General features: G+C 37.1%; 1 protein-coding gene across 7 annotated transcripts in view; it reads left to right on the top strand.

Annotated features, from left to right (window-relative positions):
- LOC144980025 (phosphofurin acidic cluster sorting protein 2-like) overlaps positions 1-15000 on the top strand; it is a 61089-nt gene that overhangs the window by 14363 nt on the left and 31726 nt on the right. For all 7 annotated transcript variants that reach the window (XM_078927518.1, XM_078927535.1, XM_078927526.1 and 4 more), the window contains exons 3-4: positions 7465-7554; positions 11707-11832. In XM_078927518.1, the coding sequence (XP_078783644.1) occupies positions 7465-7554; positions 11707-11832 (216 nt within the window). The remainder of the gene's footprint in view (positions 1-7464; positions 7555-11706; positions 11833-15000) is intronic.

Genomic DNA, 15000 nt, shown 5'->3' with positions numbered 1-15000 from the left:
ATTGGACATTGATTTTTTGGGCTTTTTTTTTTTTTTTTGGAGTGGGGGAGGGGGGGGGGGTATCTTATTCTTTTAAAAATAGAAGTGTCTGTCTGTGTGTGTGTGTGTGTGTGTGTGTGTGTGTGTGTGTGTTAGAGAGAGAGAGAAGGGGGGGGGGGGGTTGTATAACGGCATCATGCCTTAAATGTTTTATAATTAGCTGATATATAATAATCATACCAGGACCTTAGTGAGGCGGAATGAGAGGGAAGAGATCGTTCAATTGAATCTATGTAGAATCAGTTATATTTCTGACCTGTCCGACCACCCAGCAGTGATTGGCTAATTATAGATAGTGGAAAGTACTGGGCGATAGATAGACAAATCGTGTGTTATCCAAATTATGGTTGGAGTAGAGGGCAGTTGTTGCTGTCCCGTTAACGATACAGAAACGTTGGCTCGTAGGCCTTATGAGTTTGCAGGACTGCTTTAAAAAAAAAATTACATTTAGATTTTTTTAACGTTCAAGAGGGATCATATCTTGGTGTATTTTTCGTCGTCCCACTTCCAATACACAACAGCGCATGAAACTTTTATTACTACCATGTCGTGTAGTGTGCGTTCGATCCCTTCCTGGAACGAAATGGATTTAATTTCCCTGGTTGAATAATGACGCCACTGATTACTATTATAGCTTGATGTGCCAAGTTAAGGTCAAAATGGGTCATTTATTGAATGTATGTTCATCTCTCTCTCTCTCTCTCTCTCTCTCTCTCTCTCTCTCTCTCTCTCTCTCTCTCTCTCTCTCTCTCTCTCTCACACACACACACACACACCCTTTCTTCGACCCCCCCCCTCTTTAAACTTTATGCCAGTCTTTTTTCTTTCTGTTAATATAACAATAGGATTCTAGTCTAACTCTATTCATTTGCCTTTCTTATAATTTTGCACGCTGTTGTTTATATGTTGTAAATGAGCAAAATTTAATTAAATTTTTTCCCGAGCTCTATCGACGAAAGTGTTCACACGAACCGCCCACAAAAGTACCACGTTGCAGACTCAATATGTGCAAAGAAACAAAAGAAAGAAGAAAAAAAGGGGGTGGGGGTTAATAACCAGGTTAATCTTTAGTTAATGTTACAGTAGGGCATAATTTATTTATTTTTTATTTCAGTATGAATGTGGTATGTACTTTCTATTATGATGATAAACCGTGTATTTAACATAACAATTTGTCAAAATATGAATTTCTTGTCTTTAAAAGCGATTTTCTCCCTTTTTGTGTTTTCTTTTTTTTACCCCCACCCCCTGCCTCCTCTCAACTTGGGCCCTAATTAAGATAACTACAAAATTCAAGCTGCAGTTTATTCAGAAATGGTGACTCTATTCAACTATGTAATAATATGGGGATTCGAGTTTTTATTCCAAAATCCCATGGGTTTTACTAGAGCACCTCACAGTTACTCGTGAAACGTTGCGGTAGATCCCAAATGAGACCCTATACTTTGAGCGCGCGGTTCCTGCAGATTGCACCGTCTGATAATGTCAGCTCCTCCCAACATCCTCCACGCAGGGCCGTTCCGCTTGTTTCTCCCATTCACGTGTGGAAGATCAAAGATCGCAAATGATTAAATGGGTTTGGAAAAGGTCATTCCTGACGCCCTGGGATACGACCAGATACCGTCACTACTGGTTTTCAGCAACTGATCGGGTGCCATGGCAGCCTGTGTATGTCATGTCGTCAACTCACATGCGACCTTCAGTATACGGCTTAATAAAGAGACTCATGACCATCGATTATTTTAATTACAGGGGTTGTATACAATGTACACCAATCGATGCATATCATCACCACCACCACCACCACCATCTTCATCATCATCATCATCATCATTATTATTATTAATATTATTATCATTATTAGTATTATTATTATTATTATTATTATTATTATTATTATTATTATTATTATTATTATTATTATTATTATTATTATTATTATTATCGTTGTTGTTATTATTAAGGGTTGTATTTGTTTTATTATTATATTATTTTTACATTCAATTATTTGAAAAGAGTTGGGGTTTTTTTTCAATGCAAACAACGCATTTTCTTACTGTTTTATCCATTAAAATCTATGATTTCAACTGCAGTACCCTTCAATATAGTTTAACCAACAACAGTTTACAAAGTGCATTTGGCTCTTTTCATGTCCATGCTATTCACCTGCCATGTGCATATATAAGATGCCGATGGGACATAACTTATCGGACGACCCCGTCTTGTCCTTTGCGTTCTGCCACGTGCCATGTTCTAACGGTTAATGATTAATTGTGTGGAACCGACCGTCATTAAATAGAAATAACTTCACTTTTGTTTGAACCATTTGAACTGAAACCAGAATACAAAATTACTGATGATAGAACAAACGGACAAACAAAAAAAATAAAACAACAACAACAAACAAACGAACAAATAAACAAAAATTAGTAACCATTAAATCATCGGCATGTATTGCTTGATCCTCTGAAAAGAATAAGGATGAAAGATCACAGTGTTAAAGAGTTGTTCGTGTTCGTGCCATATCTTGTTTTGTTACAAATTCAAGCGAAAAAGGTTTGATCAGGTTATGGATTGATGCTAATTATGGCAAACTCTGGTCCTGACGTTATCTACTTGACTAAGACACCCAGTTCACTCATTTTTTACAGATGTTCAGTACAGATGTTCAGTATCACGACTACAAAGGGTACCTAATATGTGGCGCATGGTATGATGTGGAAACTTTTGGGAAGTCCCATGTTTGATAGTTTTTGCCAACACAAGGGTCATTTAAATCGATCGGTATTTGAAGAACGTTTTTTTCTTGGCCAAATATTTAAATACGACTTTTTTGGGGTTTTTTTTTTGTTTGTTTGTTTGTTTGTTTTTTTTTTTTGTTTTTTTGTTTTTGTTTTTTTTTTTTTTTTGTAGAGCACGGTAGTAAAGATGATATTGATATTTGGTTTGTATTCATCGTCAGCATTTTCAAACTTACAAGCCAGAACCTCGGGCTTACCTCCCCAAAATTACAATCAATCCTTCATTCTTTCCCTCTTTTACCAATTTCTTATCAATATTTCTTTGGAAATTTTCTCTCTCTAAAATATCAGTTTGCAAATTATGATTGATAAGCAGGGAGGGTTTGTGTGTGGGAGGGTTGGGGGGGGGGGGGGGGGGGGGGGGGGGTAGGTCGAGACAAAGGCAAAAGGTGTATGTCGTGATCTAACGTCTTGGCTCTCTGTGCTTTTCATCAAGGCGTCTTATCAACTCAGTCATGATTGTGGACGTATCATAGAGATTTTCCTTGCATGTTTGTCATCTCTTTCAAATAGCATGGCTCTTATCTCTGTCCAATTGACCTTTATCATTTCGTTATTGTAATCATATTATTTTCGAATCATTTTGGGCATGGAGTTATCTGGCAACATTTTCTTTATGGACTATATAGTTTTTATTTTACGGGTTCAATGAACCACTGTTGTCCCACCCTCACCTTTCATAAATCCATGTTTTATCTTTTTGATACTCGGGATTTTATTTAGAGCAAACCAGAACATTACAGTAACAATTTTCTCGAAGTCCCATGTTTGAGAGTTTTCGCCAAGATGAGGGTCATTTAAATCGGTCGATATTTGTAGGACGAGTTTTATGGCTATTAAAAAAAAAATATATGAGTTTTTCCAGAGTCTAACAGTTACCTGGTTAACGGACGCTTACAAAACACCTGTACTCCAACTTGTCTTCCAATGCTAGTCACGTTTATAGATAGAACGAAATTGACGCCACGCAGCTCTTTGCTATTGTTTTTAGCCAGCCATTTAAAAAAAAATTGAAAATATTTTTAAAAATCCCTTTATTCATCCCATAGGGGAAATATATCCATAGGGTCTATTCCAAGGTAAGACTGGAATAACCCAGGCGTCAGCCGCAGTGCAGCGCCGCAATTGAGCTAGGGCGAGGTGACTTGCTCTGAGCCATGCTGCCCCGTGATTTTTTTAAAAATAAATACCATTTTTATGATTAAGTTCTCACAAAATTGTATTAATCAGACTACAAACGGTCAAGGTTACACCACGCGGTTTTGTGCGTTGGTACGTTGTATCCGGCCGGCAGACTTGCGGGTAAATTACCTAAGCGTACAGCATCAATAAACGATTTCAATCGGTCCCCAAATTATAGGAAAGCACCTCGAATGGGCAGATTGTAGACGGGTCGACCTTGATGGGTGATACACAAACAACACTGCCGTTATGAACAATTAATTTGTGCACTCGATAACCGATAACCGAACCCCAAGCTGTTTTGCGATTTTTATCGACCTTGAATTGTCTGGCAAAACCTGGATCACATCCTTCTCCTGCAAATGCACGGAAGGTTTACATTGACAGAAATTGGATGTTATCGACGTCACTCGGTCACTAGGTCACGATTTCTGGAGTCATTGGTTATCCCTTCTAGTTATTTATTTATCATCGATATTCTTATGTCTAGATATTTCATTCTCTTAGAAGATAGGGACGGGATTGTGGGAAACATGAGAGAGAGAGAGAGAGAGAGAGAGAGAGAGAGAGAGAGAGAGAGAGAGAGAGAGAGAGAGAGAGAGAGAGAGAGGATTGGGGTTAGTTGAGAATATAGAACATGGGGGAGGGGGATTGAGAAAAAACAGAATAATTGAGTATATATATATATATATATATATATATATATATATATATATATATATATATATATATATATATATATATATATATATTGTGTGTGTGTGTGTATGTGTGTGTGTGTGTGTGAGAGAGAGAGAGAGAGAGAGAGAGAGGAGGGAGACGGAGTCCGCGTATGTCACAAATTGGGGCATTGATAAACGACCGTTGTAACAATTTTCTCCCCCCCCCCCCCCCCTCCCCATTGCGTGTGTGTGTGTGTGTGTGTGTGTGCGTGTTTCTTAACATGGGATTGTCCTCGCCAAGAGTGTAACGCATTCCCTACCCTCTTATGTATAAGCTGCTTTCGGATTTATTCCCATATATCCATCATTGGCGTTCTCTAGGATGGCCAGCCAGGTATCCCAACCCTCCTACTCACGTTCATTACCTGATCCGCATTTTTACTCTCTGTCTACATCAATATCGATCAGAGTCTGTAGCAAACTGATTCTCACCCATTCTTTAGACCCAAACTACTGAAAAATGACAGACAGAACGTTGGCATAAAAAAACACACATTTACTGCATAATATAGATTGAATGAATATGACGCCACCTTAGCTCTTTGTCTATTGATTTTAAACCGCTAGTTGGGTATTAGCTCTCACTCAATTCTCTACGTTAGACTCCCAAGTGATTGTTTCAGCTGGCAGAATTGATCAGCATTTTACGCATAAAAACATACCGTTGTTATTGAAATGACCCCAAGCTCTTCAATATACTAATACTTTAAACTTAATTTCTGTTCATTAAAAAATCAACTTCTCCAGTTATAGACTTCTTAACCAGTCAGGGTTTATTTTAATCAATCGGTATACGTACTTTGAAGTGAAATAAAGATCTGAAAATGTGTGGATGAAACAGTGCCAGACAAAAGCAGACAAGAGAATGTAAGGAAAAAACCCCATCCCAACCTGCCCCGAGGAAGGCAGATTTTTTGGGGGGAATGTTTTGTTTTGTTTTTTCTTGTATTTTTCTCTCTGCTTTGTCTGTTAATGTTTCATAGTTTTATCTTACACCTATGCCCGCTCCCTAATTTATTACTTTGAAATATGGAGTGAGCTTTCGGGCCAAAAAAATAAGTATTGTTACTGTATTGCGACACACACACACACACACACACACACACACACACACACACACACCTCAACAATCAATCAACCCATGTCTGGACAGGGATGGATATCAAGAATTAATTAGGTCTGTCGATCATTACATTTTATTTTTTTAATGTTTGCTATTTGCTTGAATTTAGTGGAAGAGAAAACTAAGATATCGATTATGTTTGAGAATAGCTGGTTTTAAGAAACAATCATTGTATTGCTGCATTTGTTGTATGAATGACGTCATTACAGCCATCACCATCATCATCATCATCATTATTATTATTATTATTATTATTATTATTATTATTATTATTATTTATTATTATTATTATTATTATTATTATTATTATTATCGGATTCATGTCCGACTCAACAGCCATACTTTTTAGTTGTCTTCTGGCATGATACTCTGATTCCTGTAGGTTTCTGGTTCAAGTCCTGTTCGAGTGGTGGAGAGATTTGTCCTTGGAAAAACCACGCCTGTAGAGCGTTGTATGTCAGAAAAAAAAAACATTTTGTGCTGCGCTTCACAGGCGTCTTGTCTCGTCTTACATGTCCAATGCTGCTGTTGGCTTGGAGTCCCTTGAACACATTTAGTGGAAATTGCTCTATCTAAAATCTCATGTTAACTGTTCCATACCCGTTTCCGTTATTACTTTATTCTACTGGGTGGGGTTCCTACCTCCCATAGCGGGCAGGGAGGTACTTTCTATGTCTTCTATCCTCTCTTGTCTGTTTTCCAATTGCTTTCTGTCTTTGTCTTGGAATGGGATTGCTTGGTTTTGTCCTGACTTTGGTCGGAGTCCTTGGCTGAGAGGGAAACAGTCGAATGTATGGTTATAGTTTTGGGAGATTATATTTTTTTCCTTGTAAATCATGTCACTGTTATGCACTGCATTATGTTTCTTTATATTATGTATGATTTGTAAAACATTTGAGTGTATTCCTCTTACCGGGGACCTGTGCTTGTGTCTGGATGAGACTTTTAGTGATCTCAAACTAAGTACTTTGATAGTGTGCTTTGGGAAGGAATCTACACCTGTTTCTTATTTGAACCAATTCCCCTTTGTCTTCCCTTTTCTTGGATGCTTTATTGTAATTCTAGAACTTTTTACTATCCCATTTTCTTCCTTTTCACTGGCGCTGATATGACCTTAATGTGTTGCAAGCGCCGTAAAACCCTTAAAAACAAACAAACATACTTTATTCTAGCTACAAATGTGAATTCGGGTTTATTTAGACTTTCTCGTGTTCGGAATATTTCCAATGACGTAACCATAAAGTGTCCCGCGGTGACACAAACAAATGTGACCCTTCGCCTCAAAACGGTATTATGTCGGAAAGAACCGGATGTTGAAAATGTGAATTTAATGTTAAAATTGGTCAAAAATATAAATTGTTGGCATCAGCACCCTAAAATAAGGTATCCATTCTCATCAATAAAACATACAAACTCAACACAAGTCTGATATTTCTGGCTATAAATTCAATATTTTCAACATCTTAACCATTCCGACTTAATACCATTTTGAGGCGAAGGGTCACAAATGAGAAAAACAAGGCTTTATTAAATAATTTATGCATTTTTCATATAATAGATTTGTTCATTCATTCCTTGTTTTTCAATCGCTCCACAGAATTCCAAACGTGTCCTCAGGTCCAATGAAATCCTGGTCCCTCCAGGGGGACTGCTAGACACTGAGCTCGACCTGTCTTTCTCGTTACAGGTAAGGCGATCTCAATGCTGTGATGTGAATGTTATGGTGATGATGACGATTAGGTTACTGTCGTCGTCGTCGTCGTCATCATCATCATCATCATCATCATCATCATCATCATCATCATCATCATCATCATCATCATCATGGCAAAACGCCATTATGCTTTTTGGTTTTCAACGGAAGTGAAAGATGCTAAAAAAATGAAATGCAGAGTCATTGCAGCCGAGCGAAGGTACCAGAAGACAGGTCTAATTGTACACCAAAAAAAAAAAAAAAAAACAATCTTCAAATCTTGCATTCGTGATTGGAAGGTAGAGATGTAACGGGACATCGGAACAGCTCTATGCTCAAGATATCTGGTCATGATACCGAGTACTGAATCGAACTGGATCGCTTTCAAACCAATACCCAATAGTGAAACCACAACAAAAAAAGCCTATAAACCTATTAACATTGAAACTGCTCGCTTTGTCCAAAGTTTCAAACAATACATTTTTAGTAATACCCCGAGTATTCTACTAGCCATTCTTATTACGCGTAACGCTCAACGGACATCGATTTATGACACTGTGTCATTTGCTGAGGGCTGCTTTGCATCCAGCACTCATTTTTTTTGTCTCGTTTTTGACTCTTTGTTATTGTTTTTGGATGATTAGTCTTCACTAAATTCTATAGATAGAATGCGCTTGGCCAAGGAGTTCACAACATTGCCATCCGGAAGTATAACGGACCAACACACAAACTCTGTGTAACCATGAACTTTTGTAGTCTGGTTAATACAGTTTAGTGAGAACAACTCACAAACGCGGATGGCAAAAACAATAACAAAGGCCTGAGTGACGTCATCTGCATACTATCTATAGATTAGACTATAAACAAGGTTATACATAGTTTTGTGTGTTGGTACAATATATGCGGCGAGCGGATGCTATGAGTATTTTAACTAAACGCATAGCATCACTACAGTGTCTTGATAGGTCGAGAAAATAGACAGGGTGAGTAGAGTTCTTGGATAATTTGTAATAAATGTTCAATTTCAACGCATGAATACATAATGTTGAAGGATGAAGTAGATATGTGTTTATTGTGACTGTGTAACGTTTGTTCTGTATCTACTTATTGTAGCCGCTTCCTCGCTTCCTGGTTAAAGAGGCGTCGTAAATCTTAGGGATCGAAGAACATTGATTAAACAGTTTTATATGGCCACGTCTGTATCAAAGGGATAAGGTGTTAACGAACTGGCTAATTTTCTTAGCAGATAATTGCCTGGTTTTCCTGGTTGTTGACACACACACACAGACAGACAGATAGACAAGACTTGCTCTTTCTTTTATTATCTCTGTGAAAAAAACTTAAATTTTTGGGGGGTTTTTTGTTATACGTATTTAATACGTATAATATTCTATTACCACCTATAAGATAATTAGAAGCAGAGGATGGGTTACAGAATTTTGAAAGGCGTTTTTTTTTAATCAGCGTAGGACGTAGCAGATAAGAAATAGCTTTGTAATATCATTGAATCATAGACTAATGTTGGTTTAATGATCGAGGCGTTGATCCAATTTATGGTTGTGTGCTTGATTTATTTTTTAAAAATTGATTCCTCTTGAACTTTCTCCAAAACTTGCTAAGTGACATCCAGGCAGAAAACGAGTTAACACTCTTTAGACCTGTAAATTCTCAGTCAATTAACTGAAATCAGTCAATTTGTCAAATTCAAATATTTACAAAAAGGAAAGAAAGAAAGAAATGAATTTTTAAAAATAGAATTCACAAATCGTAGTCGAATGACCGTAAAGTAATTAGGAGTGTTCCACAGCGCTACGCATAGCTCATGGGGACCGTTTATATTAACGATGTATATATTGCCAAGACTAAGCGACGCTTTTTATAAAAGGCGTGTCTGAACACATCCCTGGGTATTTTCCCACATCCTTCGTTAAATTATTTTTTCACTTTCCAAACCCGTCGTGATCCCAACTGTAGCCAATTTTAACTGAGCCACCGAGCGATAAATGTCACTGTTTCATCTAAGCCAAAATTGACCACATTTACCTGGCGAGTCTCAAAAGTATGATAAAGTAAATTGCGAATGTTATGTAGACACCTTCAAATCGAAAGTTAGGATAGATTGCTACAAGCACATTTCGATTGCCTCACGTTGTAAACAAACTGGTTGACCGTTTCTTCACTGATTGGGTACCTGATTATAAGGAACAATGGTAAGTAGCCTAATTAATTCCCGTGCAAATCAGAACGTTTTCTGCCATTGTTTTGCTCAAGCCCAAGCGAGCTTGCTGTTTTGTGGCGATTTACCTTCATTTCGATTCTTTGAATTTTTCCGCTACCTACGCCTGCCGAAGTTTCTTCTTGATAATTCACTTCTACTTAATAATTCAGTGTATTGGCCAGAAGTCATATTTATTTAAGTTTTTTTTCTTCTGTCATTTACTGATTGAAAATCAAGTTTGCTCATTGCTACATTATTCTAATGTTCTCACAATGGCTTAGCTGTTCGTGGATCGCAATTCAGACTTGTGGAGCATCGATAAAGATGTGAGGAATAAATTCAATAGGTCATGGCTAGAAGTTAAAGATGATAATGGTGATTATTTCTCTGACTATGTCAAAAAAATTCCAGAGGCAGGAATATGATTTTGATTTTGATGAAGTCATCTTTACCTATATGAATGACATGCTTATTTAGCATTCCTTCTACATCAAATTATGGCAGTCATACTTCCAGTAAAAAATAACACCCACTATTTTAATGTATTGTATTTATCACTCTCCTCTCCAATGATGCCCTTATTTTTTTAAAAAATAATTGAATCTTCAGTTTGTCGAAGAGTTTCAGTCAATTTTTATAGAGCTCATTTACAGGTCTAACTCTTGCAGCTATGTGGTCTTTGGTATGACACGCGCATTCGGATCGGAAGGTTCTGGGTTCGAGCCTCGCTCGGCGCTTAGTTGAGTCCTTGGAAAAGACCATGTACTCGCATTCTCTCACCGTACTCAGGTGTAAAATGAGTACCTGGCCGTTAACAGCGTTGTCGCTGAGGGAAAAAATTGTAATATTGCCTAATAGGCGTCATATCTTGTTCTATATGTTACGTGTTGCTGTTAATCGGGGACCCTTTGTAAAGTGCTTTGAGCACGATTAGTGGATATTGCGCTATATAAAAAACGTAAATTTTTGGAATCTTTTGGACAGCTTGGAATCACCAGATAAAAGCTGAACTGTTAAAATGCTTAGACTACTGTTCTGTAGAGCAACGAGGACATTTTTTTTCTTTCACAGACTAATTTAATTAAATGACAAAAAAAGAAGTGATTTTCTCTGATGGAAGTAAAATTCTTAGCGGATTTTTAAAGTCAAGTGGTTGTTCAAATCACTTACTTTGCTATTTCTTATACATATATTTTATTTATTTTATTTTTTTTCTGTTATTTTTTTTTTCTGTTTTTTTTTTTCGGTATTCACTATTATGTATAGCAACTCATTTTCTGTTCAACCCGCGCTTGGTGCCTCGCCTTGGGGTTTCTTTTATTTAATAATCCATCTTTTAATACCATACTTGAAACGCTTTAATGTTCACTGATGCATATTATTATTATTATTATTATTATTATTATTATTATTATTATTATTATTATTATTATTATTATTATTATTATTATTATTATTATTGTTGTTGTTGTTGTTGTTGTTGTTGTTGTTGTTGCGTGCCCGAGTCGAGATATTCTTACTGCTATCATGGTTGAAACGGTTTTGTCTGCATTAAAAATAATATATAGGCAAACCAACGATGTGTTTGTGGGACAACAATGATTTGAAAACAAAAGATCAGCGTCACTGTTAAGGGATTAAAAGCTGCACCCTCCGTAGCACTCCTACAAACAACCGCTCTTTCATCCGTGCTCTGTGCTACGTCATCAATGCACACGGAAATGTCCTTCTCGGTTAGTGAAATGGGTGTCTAATATGCGAAACGATGCTTGTGGCGTTAGATCGAATAGGTTCATACTAGATTATAACTGAGTTTTTTACATGGCGTAAAATACCAAACCGCCATTCCTCAATTTAAGAGAGATCCATAAAGAGAATGTTGTTATTTTAAAAAATGTATTTGTTTATGTGTATATTATTCATTCCAGTATCCCCATTTCCTGAAGAGGGATGGCAATCGTCTCCACGTGATGCTCCAGAGGCGTAAAAAGTACAAAAACCGCACATTCTTGGGTTTCAAGACCCTGGCTGTGGGTCAAGTCAACATGTCCAAGGTAAGACGATGGGTATTTTTGCTTATATTATTATTAAGAATGAATTATGAAGACGAACGAAAGAGATTTTGAGAGAACGAAAGAAACACGCACACAAGAGAGAGAGAGAGAGAGAGAGAGAGAGAGAGAGAGAGAGAGAGAGAGAGAGAGAGAGAGGTCTATAATAAACGAATGTATAGTAGCGTTAGAAGATTGTGGCTTGGAGTGAAAGAAGGGAGACGGATGGGGTAGTGGGGGGGGGGGGGGGGGGGGTCGCAAATGCGACAGTAAGATCGAGCCAACACGTCTTTAATCAGTTCAGTTATCGACGGCTGGTTGTCGAACTTCTCGTATCATCATCTCCAACATCCCAAAGGACGACTGCTTCAACCAGTTAAATGCCGGAATCTGGTGAAACGGGTATTTAAGTATTTGGCCAGAAAACCTGTCGTTCCAATATCCATCAATTTAAGTGACCCTCCGCTTGGCAGAACAAATCCTGGGATCACGCGAAATTAATTTGTCTGCCCATTTTTTCTTCTTCTCAACACGGATTATTAATCATAATGATGATGATGATGATGATGATCATCATCATCATCAATTATTTCTTTCTTTCTTTCTTTCTTTATTTTATTTTTGTCAATATTATTTTATTGTTATTAATTCCATTATTATGATTAGTCTACCGCTACTACCACGAGTACTATTATTACGTTTACTTTAACTACTACTACTACTACTACTACTACTACTACTACTACTACTACTACTACTACTACTACTACTACTACTACTACTACTACTACTACTACTACTACTACTATTATTACTACTACTACTATGTGATTACTACTACTACTACTACTACTACTACTACTACTACTATGTGATTGATCTATTCATTAATATTAATGAAAACAATAAATGCATGGAAACTGGAAAAAAAGAAGAAGAAAGAAATACATTCCTTTTTTTTTACCTGCGTCAAATGTTGATGGTACCCCCCCCCCCCCTCCCCTCCCCCACCAACATTCCTTTTTCTTATGCTGTCTGCCAATCGTATTTTCAATCTGGAAATTTGCCCAAATCGTAACCCACTTATCCATTGATGATTGATGATGTCTTTCTTCTTCCTCCTTGTTTAAAAAAAAATCTAGGAAAAACATGTTTTGATTTCGTTTTCACGAAAAATCCTTTAAATCTGGAAAATGTTAATAATCCCCATCACCTATCGCAACACAGCATTAGCTGCAACAATGTCCCTCTTGTTTTATGTCATTAACAGCAACACGGGAAATGGTGGGGAGAGAGAGAGAGAGAGAGAGAGAGAGAGGGGGGGGGGGGGCGCCGCACAAATAAGATAGCACGGTTTTATCATTATCAGTTAAATATTATGTGAGCGAACTTGTTTTCCTTGTTGGTGTTTATTGTTTTGCTATTGCCGTTGAAGAGTTGCTTCTCTTCTTCCTCCTCTTTCTCCTCTTCCTCCTCCTCCTCCTCCTCCCGTCCTTCTTCTCTCCTCCTCCTCAACCCGCTCTCTTATCTGCTCCTCCTCCTCATCTTCGATTTAGTTTATCAAAAGAAAAGCAATGATTAAAAGAAAACGAATTAAAACAATAATAAGCACAAAAACAAAAATAAACTTACTTCGTTTTTCTCATATCAAAAGAAAACAGTACCTGGGGAAGATTCATTCACGATCGTTAATGGTATATACTATATTTTTATTGACATGAAAGGGCGTGGTGCTTTACTGAAGAGGATTTCTGCAGACAACAACAATAGGAATCGAGCCCGGGTCGATGAGTTGTCACCTCTCTTCTTGGTCTGAGAAATGGCAAATCTGTCAATTGAATATTCTCTCTCTCTCTCTCTCTCTCTCTCTCTCTCTCTCTCTCTCTCTCTCTCTCTCTCTCTCTCTCTCTCACTCTTTCTCTCTCTCTTCTATCGCTCTCAGTGGAGCCATATAAGTAAATCGCTTCGCTCGCAGTGTGGCCTGGGCCTTACCGGTCTTCCATCACCCCGCCCCTTTTCTATTCCTAATCTAAATATTAGAGAGAGAGAGAGAGAGAGAGAGAGAGAGAGAGAGAGAGAGAGAGAGGGGGGGGGGGGGGGGTATTTAAAAAAAAAAAAAGAAATAACTGCTCGACTTCAATATCAAGGGAGCGGTAAATAAAATATTCAAATTATTACTTTTCACTCCTTCAGCGCTGTTTCCTGTTTAATGCAATCTACGGGGAGTGTAATTTTGTAGTAGATAGGTCAATTTTGTTATTATTATTATTATTATTATTATTATTATTATTATTATTATTATTATTAATTATTATTATTATTATTATTATATTACACGCGGCTGGCGTTTTTCATAAGTGCATAAAAAGAATTACCCAGCTCTCAACATTTAAACATGTTCTGTTAAAATCGGTTAAGGACATGGAGGGAATAAAATGAATTTACTATCGGTCATTAACTTATCTTGTTTACAATAAGAAAGTGATTCAATATGGCCTAATATAAGTTGTTTTCAGTTCACGCATACCTGAACCGAAAAACAAATATTCCAAAAACAAACAAACAAACAAGCAAACTGGGCGTTATAAGTGGCGGTTTGTATATTAGAATTCCGGGGGGAAAATCCAGTGTCTGGAACTTGTTCCAATCTACTTACATCATAGCTTTCAACTTTAATGTTAAAGAAAATTCCCGTGGGCAATTTCCATCTTAGCAAACGCATAATATTTTCTTAAATTGTGCATGGTTGTCAGTTATGATTAGGTTAGGATTAGCATCTTTTCTGCTTACCTGCTGCTCTGCCACTCACCGGCAAATTACCTCTTGTTCATTCTTGTCTTTTTTCTTTTTCCTTTTTTGTTTTATTTTTAAAACATGAATATCGATGAATTACAAGGACTCAATACACCGGCAACATCAACGTTTTAGTTTTTACGATCATTTTGACAAGTTTAGGGTAATATTTTTGATCTATCGATAATTAAAGAAAAAATATTCTGGCCAAAATGGAGAAAATGCGTATTGTGCTCCTTGGTCTGGTGTGTAATGGACTTTAAGACGCCAGAACCGGAGTTGTATTATCTAGTATGATACGTGTAATCGACTTTTCTAAAAGGGAGATTGTTATCTTCTTTTTCTTCTTTTTAAGTCTGTAACTTCAAATTTTGAAGA

This window comes from Berghia stephanieae, chromosome 1, assembly GCF_034508935.2.
Source record: "Berghia stephanieae isolate SIO BIC M18660-M18661 chromosome 1, UCSD_Bste_1.3, whole genome shotgun sequence".
Classification (NCBI taxonomy): Eukaryota; Metazoa; Mollusca; class Gastropoda; order Nudibranchia; family Aeolidiidae; genus Berghia; species Berghia stephanieae.
This window is presented reverse-complemented; position numbering and strand designations above follow the sequence as displayed.